At 49.1% G+C, this 10,680-nt stretch overlaps 1 protein-coding gene across 2 annotated transcripts in view; it reads left to right on the top strand.

Moving 5' to 3' along the window:
* The window catches only part of LOC136933372 (unconventional myosin-VIIa-like), a 24,236-nt gene extending 14,064 nt beyond the window's left edge, over positions 1–10,172 (top strand). The window contains exons 23-47 of one of the 2 annotated variants that reach the window (XM_067228690.1): positions 157–333; positions 581–667; positions 805–932; positions 1,276–1,402; positions 1,721–1,840; positions 2,049–2,222; positions 2,424–2,651; positions 2,892–3,062; positions 3,334–3,451; positions 3,630–3,756; positions 4,007–4,176; positions 4,651–4,841; positions 5,050–5,174; positions 5,415–5,572; positions 5,861–6,014; positions 6,427–6,582; positions 6,958–7,063; positions 7,173–7,286; positions 7,682–7,769; positions 7,960–8,066; positions 8,272–8,457; positions 8,735–8,845; positions 9,156–9,239; positions 9,614–9,733; positions 10,067–10,172. In XM_067228690.1, the coding sequence (XP_067084791.1) occupies positions 157–333; positions 581–667; positions 805–932; positions 1,276–1,402; positions 1,721–1,840; positions 2,049–2,222; positions 2,424–2,651; positions 2,892–3,062; positions 3,334–3,451; positions 3,630–3,756; positions 4,007–4,176; positions 4,651–4,841; positions 5,050–5,174; positions 5,415–5,572; positions 5,861–6,014; positions 6,427–6,582; positions 6,958–7,063; positions 7,173–7,286; positions 7,682–7,769; positions 7,960–8,066; positions 8,272–8,457; positions 8,735–8,845; positions 9,156–9,239; positions 9,614–9,733; positions 10,067–10,159 (3,420 nt within the window). In that variant the 3' untranslated portion in view covers positions 10,160–10,172. Of the gene's footprint in view, positions 1–156; positions 334–580; positions 668–804; positions 933–1,275; positions 1,403–1,720; positions 1,841–2,048; positions 2,223–2,423; positions 2,652–2,891; positions 3,063–3,333; positions 3,452–3,629; positions 3,757–4,006; positions 4,177–4,650; positions 4,842–5,049; positions 5,175–5,414; positions 5,573–5,860; positions 6,015–6,426; positions 6,583–6,957; positions 7,064–7,172; positions 7,287–7,681; positions 7,770–7,959; positions 8,067–8,271; positions 8,458–8,734; positions 8,852–9,155; positions 9,240–9,613; positions 9,734–10,066 lie in introns of both variants that reach the window. The other variant, XM_067228689.1, reaches the window with a different exon arrangement.
* The last annotated feature ends 508 nt before the right edge of the window (positions 10,173–10,680 follow it).

Genomic DNA, 10,680 nt, shown 5'->3' with positions numbered 1-10,680 from the left:
TGACAGTTTGGTGTAATTTAGGAGATTCGTTGGAAGAGGGGCAAAGCCAGCCCACTAGACCCTCCTTAAGTGTCCTTCAACCTCTAACTCTCCTCCCTCCTTCCTTCCTTCCTTCCTTCCTTCCTTCCCTCCCTCCCTCCCTCCCTCCCCCTCCAGGCTGCGTTGGCGGTGTGGATCACGGTGCTGAGGTTCATGGGAGATCTTCCCGAGCCCAAGTACCAGCTGGCCGTCAGCGACGGCAGCGACAAGATCCCCGTCATGACCAAGATCTACGAGACGCTGGGGAAGAGGACCTACAAGAGAGAACTGCAGGAGCTGCAGGTGGAGGCAGAGGTGAGAGAGGGGGGAGAGAGAGGGGGGAGAGAGAGGGGAGAGAGAGGGGAGAGAGAGGGGGGAGAGGGATGTGCAGTTTAAGCATTGTAGGAATAGGAAGACAACTGAATACAAGGGAGTTGCGCATTTCAAGAAGGATCTCCGATGGAAGGAGGTAGTGTGGAGTGGTGATGAAATATTTCTGGGCCTGATCAAACCTCTTCCCGACATGACTTGTCCCTGGCAGGGTTCTGACCTCCCTCTCCAGAACAGCGTGGACATGCAGAAGAAGAACAGCGTGAGGCACAAGCTGATCTCTCTCACCCTCAAAAGGAAATCCAAGATAACAGAAGAGGTGGGCTGCTTCTTCAACCACTTTTCAACATGTACAACCTTGTTTTCCTTGACCAGGATGGATTAAATAAATATATTTTAAAATATTTTGTATATATGTATGTCTGTCTTTTTCGCTCCTCCTCTCCTCTCTTATAGGTGGCCAGGCGTTTGACTGACGGCGATTACAGCCTACAGGGAAACAGCATGCTGGAAGACCGGCCCACCTCCAACCTGGAGAAACTCCACTTCATTATCGGCAACGGCATCCTGAGACCGGCTCTCAGGTGATCTGCTGTGTGACACTCACAGCTACAATTCTAATACTATATTTATAATACTAATGGATGATATTTGACTATGAAGATAAACAACTAAGAATATCCTAAACTCAGAATTAATTCTGAGAAACAGCCAAAGGCTATCTATCTTGACGTGAAATAATGTGTGTAAAAGGGAAGTAGATTTGATTTGAATGTGTTGTCACACAGTGACACATGCATCTCTACTGGAATCAGGGTTGGCAGGCTGTCCTTATGTGTGTTGTGATCAGCCAATCAGTCCTCGTTCTGACTAGATTCATTTGATCTGATCTGATTTGTGATTGGCCGACGGACCTGTCCGTCACAGGGATGAGATCTACTGTCAGATCTGTAAGCAGCTGAGCCAGAACCCGTCGAAGAGCAGCCACGCCCGCGGCTGGATCCTGCTGTCTCTCTGCGTGGGCTGCTTCGCGCCGTCCGACAAGTTTGTCAAAGTAAGAGGAGCCTTGCAGTCTTAAAGCCCTCCCACTCTCCCCGACTGTTTTTCAACTCTTTGGATGACGAGGGCGTTGGACGCTCTGTTGACACTCAACGTGTTTGATATTTATCTTTTGTCTTCTCTCACGCTTCTCTCTCGTTCTGTTTCCTCTCACACTCTCTCTTATTCCCCCTCCCTCCTTATTTTTCTCCCCCTCTCTCCCTCTCTCTCTCTCTCTCTCTCTCTTTCTCTCTCTCCCTCTCTCTCTCTCTCTCTCTCTCTCCCTCCCTCTCTCTATCTCTCTCTCTCCCTCTCCGTCCCTCTCCTCCATCAGTACTTGCGGACGTTCATGATCGGAGGCCCCCCTGGCTACGCTCCGTACTGCGAGGAGAGGCTGAGGAGGACGTTTGTGAACCGGACCAGGGCACAGCCCCCCTCCTGGCTGGAGCTGCAGGTGCAGACGACCGCCTCACAGATTCTCCACACGGAGAACTGGATCTGATTCACACAAGACTTAAGACGTTTGAATGTAGAAGATTGACTTGGTCCAAATGTTGATGTTGTTTCTCCTCGTCCTCTCTCTTGCTCCTCCTCCCTCCTGCTCCTCCTCCCTCCTCCTCCTCCTCTCTCCTGCTCCTCCTTCTCCCTCCTCCTCCTCTCAGGCCACCAAGTCTAAGAAGCCCATCATGTTGCCGGTCACCTTCATGGACGGCACTACCAAGACCCTGCTGACCGACTCTGCCACCACGGCCAGCGAGCTGTGCAACGCCCTGGCCGACAAGATCAGCCTCAGGGATCGCTTCGGCTTCTCCCTCTACATCGCTCTGTTTGACAAGGTACTGACACACACACACACACACACACACCATGGCCAGGGATGGCAGGGATACCTGCGGAAGGCTTTAAACACCACTGATGGAGACTCGGTTCTCCATTTCTCTTTTTTCTTTCTCATCTCATCTTCTCTATTTTCCTTTCTCTCTCTCTCCTTCTCTCTCTTTCTTTCTCTCTTCTCTCCCCCTCCCTTCGTCTCTCAGGTGTCGTCTCTGGGCAGTGGCAGTGACCACGTGATGGATGCCGTGTCCCAGTGTGAGCAGTACGCCAAGGAGCAGGGCGCCCAGGAAAGGAACGCCCCCTGGCGCCTGTTCTTCAGGAAGGAGATCTTCACGCCCTGGCACGACCCCAGCCAGGACGCCGTGGCAACCAACCTCATCTACCAGCAGACCGTGCGAGGGGTCAAGTTCGGCGAGTATCGCTGCGAGAGGGTGAGTGGACGGGAGGGGCGAGGGTCAAAGGTCGAAAGGGGCTGTTTTGGTTGGTCCATCTTATCTTTTTCAGTCTTTCTCTGTTTCCATCCCTTTCTACTCCTTCTCTTTCCCTCTTCTTCCTCTCTCTCCTCTCTTTCCCTCCTCTCTCTCTTCTTCTCTTTCCCCCCTCCTCTCCATCCCTCCTCCTCCTCTCCATCCCTCCTCCTCCTCTCCATCCCTCCTCCTTCTCTCCTCCAGGAGGAGGACCTAGCAGAGCTGGCCTCTCGGCAGTACTACATCGACTACGGCTCGGAGATCCTCCTGGACCGCGTCCTCAGCCTCGTCCCCTCCTACATCCCTGACCGCGAGGTCACCTCCGCCAAGACCGCCGAAAAGTGGGCCCAGCTCGTCATCGCCGCCCACAAAAAGGTGACGGTCCACGCCAAAGGATTTGATTCGATGGACGCAATCGAACCAGATGAATTTAAAAGCTTGATTTCTGTTTTAAGCGAAGCGTGTGTCTGACTTTGTGTCTGACCTGTCTCCTCTCCAGGGAGTCAGGTGACTGAGAGGTTAGGGAATCGAGCTAGTAATCAGAAGGTTGCCGGTTCGATTCCTGGCCTTGCGCCAAATGACGTTGTGTCCTTGGGCAAGTCACATTACCCTGCGTGTCTGACCTTGTCTGACCTCTCCTCTCCAGGGAGTCCACACCCAGAAGAGGCTGGGCCGTCAGAAGGTGAAGGAGGACGTGGTCGACTTCGCCCGCTTTAAGTGGCCTCTGCTCTTCTCCCGCTTCTACGAGGCCTTCAAATTCTCAGGTAGGGCTTAAGACGCTCGCAGTTCGCTGCAAGATTGTGTGGGAAAACACAAAGCTGGGACAGAAAACTTAACAAAGGGATTTATTTCAGTGCATAGCAGTTCCTGTGCAGCAGATATTTGTTGCGTGTATTTTAATGTCAAGTTTTGTCAAGTCTTGGTATCTTCCGTTTCCCTCAGGGCCCAGTCTGCCGAAGAACGACGTCATCGTGGCCGTGAACTGGACCGGAGTTTACTTTGTGGACGAGCAGGAACAGGTCCTTCTGGAACTCTCTTTCCCAGAGATCACTGCTGTGTCTAGCAGCAGGTACGCCAAACGCATCACCTCATCTTCACAGTTTCCTGTGTTGATGTCCCAGGAATAGCTATCTTAGATGTTGTTGCTCATATACTCATGCTCAAGTCATATTTCTAACGTGGTTGTGGTCGGTTTTGTAGTGTTTACTATTATAAATCCTGAATCCTTTTTTTGTTGTAATGTATTGTACTTTTTAATATATAGGGTTAGGGTAAACAAAATATATAAAGAAAAAAGATTAATCTGTTCTCTCCTACAGAGGAGGTAAACTTCAGGGCCAGAGTTTCACGCTGGCCACCATCAAAGGAGATGAGTACACCTTCACCTCCAACAACGCAGAGGACATCCGTGACCTGGTCGTCACCTTTCTGGAAGGCCTCAGGAAGAGGTCAAAGTTCGTGGTGGCTCTGATCGACTGCACCAACCCCGGTAAGACAACCACCAAGCATGACAGTTCGAAAAAGAACTCAACATCATGAAATAATTCTAAGACAACATTGTAATTTTTGTTAGTATTTTAAGTCTTGTTCAACACGACTGCAAATCAGGAGCTGTCTACGTAACACAGAGAGCATCTCGAACCAAAACAATAACACAGAAAGCATCTCGAACCGAAACAATAACACAGAGAGCATCTCGAACCAAAACAATCTCCTTTAAATGTCTGTTGTCGTTTTACATTACATTTACATTACATTACGTCATTTAGCAGACGCTCTTATCCAGAGCGACTTACAGTAAGTACAGGGACATTCCCCCGAGGCAAGTAGGGTGAAGTGCCTTGCCCAAGGACACAACGTAATTTTGCACGGCCGGGAATCGAACCGGCGACCTTCTGATTACTAGCCCGATCCCCTAACCGCTCAGCCATCTGACTCCCTCCCTTTTCCTTCTCAGCCGTAGCTGGGGAGGACTCCACGTTCTTGGGGTTCTCCAAGGGGGACCTGATCGTGCTGGACCAGCACTCGGGAGAACACGTCATGACCTCCGGCTGGGCCCACGGGGTCAACGACAGGACCAAGCGCAGAGGCGACTTCCCCGCTGACTGTGTTTACATCCTGCCCTCCATCACCAGGCCGCAGTACGGCATCGTGGTGAGGGGCGCGAGGCTGGAGCGGGCATCTGCTTTCTGAGAATGATGTGGTAGAGAGATGAACAAGAGGGAAAAAAGTCTTCCTCTCTCTTCTGTTCCTCTAACCCCTCATCGCTCCTTCCCTCCCTCCCTCCCTCTCTCTCTCTCTCTCTCTCTCTCCCTCCCCCTCTCTCACTCACTCTCTCTATCTCTCCCTCCCCCTCTCTCAGGCCCTGGTTACCATGACTCCAGACCAGAGGAAGGAGTCCATCAGTCTATCTGAGCTGGCTCTGGCAGAGAGTGAGGACAAGATCAAACCCTACACACTGGAGGAGTTCTCCTACGACCACTTCAGGTACCGACGCATCTTCACCCAGCTCCTCTCGTTTCCTTAAACTTCATTCATAAAATAAGATTGGTTTTCCTTAGAGGTTGTAAACTCCTCCCCTCCTTACCAAAGCATCTTCACACAGCTCCTCTTGTTTCCTCCTGCTTCAGTCACAAACAAAATATAAATTCAGATTGTTTTCCATAGATGTTTTAAACATCTCCTTCCTTCCTCCCCCCCACGCCCCTCCCTCCTCTCCTCCTCCAGACCCCCTCCTAAGTCGACTCTCAGCAGGGTGATGATCTCTAAGAGCCGGGGGAAGGAGCGTCTGTGGTGCTGCACCCGGGAGCCCCTCAAACAGCCCCTGCTGAAGAAGGTCCTGGCCCACGACGAGCTCTCCCAGGAGGGCTGCCTGGCCTTCATCGATATCCTGCTGGACTGGGGAGGGTGCTGTGGGGTGGAGTGGTTTACTGTGGTGTTAATTCTGGGGTGTGGTTTACCGTGATGTGGTGTGTTAGCTTGGTGCAGTGTGTTAGCTTGGTTTGTTAGCTTGGTGCAGTGTGTTAGCTTGGTGTGTTAGCTTGGTGCAGTGTGTTAGCTTGGTGTGTTAGCTTGGTGCGTTAGCTTGGTGCAGTGAGTTAGCTTGGTGCGGTCTGATTTCGTTGAGGATGTTTGGTGTTCTGTTGTTGTTGGTCCTTGACCCCCTCCCCCACCTCTGATGAGATACATGGGTGACTACCCCTCAAAGAGAACCCGCTCGGTCAACGAGCTGACCGACCAGATCTTCGAGGGGGCGCTGAAGGCCGAGCCGCTGAAGGATGAAATCTTCTGTCAGATCCTGAAGCAGCTCACAGAGAACCACATAAAGTAGGTCTGAAGCACACACACATACACACACACCCATCCATACAAAACACACCCACAATGGAACTCACGACAAGCATGTCTACACACACACAACACTCAATTGCAGGCATGTCACCGAAACAGCACCGACAGACACGACACAATCGTGACAGCTGTTTGGGTCTAATGAGGATGTTGACATTTCTCTGTGTCTTGGTGACATTTCCCTGACTCAGTCCATCAGAGGGTCTTATTCATGTTACTGTGGGGAGGGACTGTCGCAATGACAACTAATCCATTATATTGCCAGTAAAATGCTCACAAATTAGGGCTATCAATCAGTTGGCATCCCAAGTGCTCTGAATCGATGTAACTGTGTGTGTGTGTGTGTGTGTGTGTGTGTGTGTGTGTGTGTGTGTGTGTGTGTGTGAAGGTACAGCGAAGACAAGGGCTGGGAGCTCCTGTGGTTGTGTACAGGTCTGTTTCCTCCCAGCAACATGCTGCTCCCTCACGTCCAGAAGTTTCTCCAGTCTAAGAAGCACAACCCTCTCGCCCCTGACTGCATGCAGAGACTACAGAAAGCCTTACGGTAACACACACGCACACACCTCTCCTCCCCCACCACACACACACACACACACCTCTCCTCCCCCACCACACACACACACACAACTCTCCTCCCCCCCCACACACACACACCTCTCCTCCCCCACCACACACACAACTCTCCTCCCCCCCCACACACACACACAACTCTCCTCCCCCCCCCCACACACACACACAACTCTCCTCCCCCCCCCACACACACACACACCTCTCCTCCCCCCCCACACACACACACCTCTCCTCCCCCACCACACACACAACTCTCCTCCCCCACCACACACACACACACACCTCTCCTCCCCCACCACACACACACACAGTCATCTCATGTCCGTGCCTCATCTCCTGTCCCTGACAGTAACGGGTCCAGGAAGTACCCTCCCCACCTGGTGGAAGTGGAGGCCATCCAGCACAAGACCACGCAGATCTTCCACAAAGTCTACTTCCCCGACGACACGGACGAGGTGGGACATACCTACCTAAGCAGCGACATCGCTCACATTTTCATAACCTTTAAACTAATTACTTTTGTGTAATCGTACGGTTCGGCACTGTTGTCCTCTTCCTCCGCAGGCGTTTGAGGTGGAGTCCAGCACCAAAGCCAAAGACTTCTGTCTCAACATCTCTGGTCGACTTCTCCTCAAGTCTCCCGAAGGCTTCAGCCTGTTTGTCAAGATTACGGACAAGGTATCGTCAAGCCGACCATGACACAGCCTAACAGATGATAGCATGACAATACGTTAGTGTAAGACATAACATTGAGTATGAGATTCATAAAAAACAGTCCTGATTGATCTTTTCCTCCTGCCGTTGCTGTCTCTCACTTCCTGGTCTGTCTCTCACTTCCTGGTCTGTGTCTTACTTCCTGGACTGTCTCTTACTTCCTGGTCTGTGTCTCACTTCCTGGTCTGTCTCTTACTTCCTGGACTGTCTCTTACTTCCTGGTCTGTGTCTCACTTCCTGGTCTGTCTCTCACTTCCTGGTCTGTCTCTTACTTCCTGGTCTGTGTCTCACTTCCTGGTCTGTGTCTCACTTCCTGGTCTGTGTCTCACTTCCTGGTCTGTCTCTGGCTACGTTCACAGGTCATCAGTGTCCCTGACGGGGATTTCTTCTTCGACTTTGTGAGGCATTTGACCGACTGGATCAAAAAAGCCAAACCTGCAAAGGATGGTGAGTGTTGACATTCCTCCCCCACATTTTTCTTTTCAGATGTTTTTTTGGCTGTTGAGCTTAGGTAACTTGAGGTAGTTGAAATAGGAGTTTAGATTCCGCCCTGTACGTCATTTTGGGTAGAAGTGCCTGCTAAATGAATTCATTACTGTAACTACAATGCTGTCATCTTTGTGTTGTCTGTGCACAGGTGTAGTGCCTTCGTTGACCTATCAGGTGTTCTTCATGAAGAAGTTATGGACCAATACCGTCCCAGGAAAGGACTCCATGGCTGACAGCATCTTCCACTATTACCAAGTGAGTGATTTCTATTCATCAGTAATAGCATGTTCGTATGCGTGCTTCTTCTGTTTGTGCGTGTCAAAGAATATAACTACATTTTCAAAATCCACTCCTCAAGTTATTTGTACGTCATAGGAATCACGAGGGGGTAAATAAGATCGAATCGAAAGAATTATGATATGAAAAAATTATAAATGACGATTGTTTGCTATCCTTCCAGGAGCTTCCAAAGCATCTCCGTGGTTACCACAAGTGTTCTCGTGAGGAGGTGTTCCAGATGGCTGCTCTGATCTACAGGGTGAAGTTCGAGGAGGACAAGTCTCAGTTCCCCAACATCCCCAAGATGCTGAAGGAGCTTGTCCCTCAGGACCAGATACGACACCTATCCCCCGACGACTGGAAAAGGGTGAGTGTTAGACACCGCATCTGAGATGCTGGTTCAGTGTCGGACAAGATCGTTTTTTTTATTATTCAGCTTGTTGGTGGAGATATACATTTATAGGTGTGTTTGTAGGAACCTTTTTAAATGTATTCAGTCATGTAAAGGATTGACTTTCTCCAGGGCAAAAATACTTAGCAAAAATATACATTATGTAAAATATCGGTTTACGATCCCCAAGTGGCTGTTGTAACCTTGTCAACGTGTAGAAACGATGTTGAGTTTGTCCTTGTTGTCTTCACAGTCCATAGTGGCGTTTTTTAACAAGCAGTCAGGGAAGACTCGCGAGGAGGCCAAACTCTCCTTCCTGAAGATGGTCTTCAGGTGGCAGACCTTCGGCTCGGCCTTCTTTGAAGTCAAGGTGACTCCAGATTTAAACTGGTTTTCCCGTGCACACAGTTTCTCAGTGACAGTTCTACATATGGTAGCAGTTTGAGTACTTTCATGGTCAAAAATGATGATTCCGCATGCAGCTTTCATCACATCTCTGGTTTAATGAGTAACAATAACACTGCAGCTTTCATCACATCTCTGGTTTAATGAGTAACAATAACACTGTTTATTATACATTTCTTCAATTCCCATCTCCTTCAATGAGATTAACAATCAGTACATACGAGACACCAGCTGTATTTTCACAAAATGTGTTTTATTTTGTCCAACAGCAAACCACAGACCCCAACTACCCTGAGGTTCTTTTGATAGCGATCAACAAACATGGCGTCAGTCTGATTGATCCCAGGTCTAAGGTGGGTGCCTGCTACTGTGAGTGCCAAATCAAATAAAAATGTATTTGTATAGCCCTTTTTACAAGCAATGTCACAGAGGGCTTCACACACGCCCATAGAACTGCCCCTCAAGGAGTGCGTGTCTGTGTGTCTCCACCTGACATGGGAGTCAGGTGGCTGAGTGGTTAGGGAATCGGGCTAGTAATCAGAAGGTTGCCGGTTCGATTTCCTGCTGTGCAAAATGACGTTGTGTCCTCGGGCAAGGCACTTCACCCTACTTGCCTCGGGGGGGGGGGATGTCCCTGTACTTACTGTAAGTCGCTCTGGATAAGAGCGTCTGCTAAATGACTAAATGTTTCGTCTGTGTTCATTCACCCCTCCATCCCCTTTTCCAGGACATCTTGACAACACACTCCTTCACCAAGATCTCCAACTGGAGCAGTGGCAACACCTACTTCCACATCACCATCGGCAACCTGGTCCGCGGCAGCAAGCTGCTGTGTGAGACCTCCCTGGTGAGACGAACCACCGGGAATTAGGAGACACTTGATCTGCGCTAAAGTTTTATCTTGCCGTTACCGTGGTAACCTCGTACAAGGGCTGAGAGAACGCTGCTCATGATTAGTTGATTATCTGCTCTACTAATTGTGTGTCACTTTAGATAGAAGCATCTGCTAAATTAAAGTGACATAAAAACAGTACATATGTCCATTAGAAGATCCATCATCAGAAGTGTCGCAATTAATTTTCCACCTAATGATTTCTCCCTTGTGTGGAAGGTATGTTAAAAGGATGAATTAATGGACTGAAATGTGATCTTAAATGTGTTTTATTTGTGTTCCACCCAGGGATACAAGATGGATGACCTTCTCACATCCTATATCAGTCAAATGCTAACGACTATGACCAAACAACGCGGTAGCCGTGGCAACATCAAGTAATGTAAACAATCACGTATCCATTCCCTTGTCTGAAAGTAGCCCTTGATGGCTCAAATCACAGCACCCACACAAACACGCAGTGTGACAGAGAAGCTTGACTGAAGGGATTGTCCCCTGAAGAGCTTAATCAGCTCTCCTAGAACCACATGACTACATTTGGGATGTTTAGTTTACTAGAGCCTTCCTTGAAGTACTGTTATCAATGTGTGTAAAATGATTCTAGCAGTGTTAAATGGTTAGGTTAGGAGTCTAACTTGAAGAGAATAATGAAGACTTTAAATTGGATTGACATCTTGAACATGACATTAATGCCAAGTCATGCCTGTCTTAAATTCACAGATTGCCTTCTCTTGAACTACCCATACTCAATGCACTAAATTACAATTTGTAATATGGCAACTAATCAGGTGTTTTGGGGGGTAATTTCCTGTAGAACCGAGTTATGCAAATTGTAAAAACGATTTAAAAGTATATAGCACCTTTCAGGTTACTTCCATTAATATTTTACAGTACTGTAAATG

Source organism: Osmerus mordax, chromosome 25 (genome assembly GCF_038355195.1).
Source record: "Osmerus mordax isolate fOsmMor3 chromosome 25, fOsmMor3.pri, whole genome shotgun sequence".
Taxonomy (NCBI): domain Eukaryota; kingdom Metazoa; phylum Chordata; class Actinopteri; order Osmeriformes; family Osmeridae; genus Osmerus; species Osmerus mordax.
The sequence above is the reverse complement of the archived record's forward strand: the minus strand, read 5'-3'. Positions and strand labels throughout refer to the sequence as shown.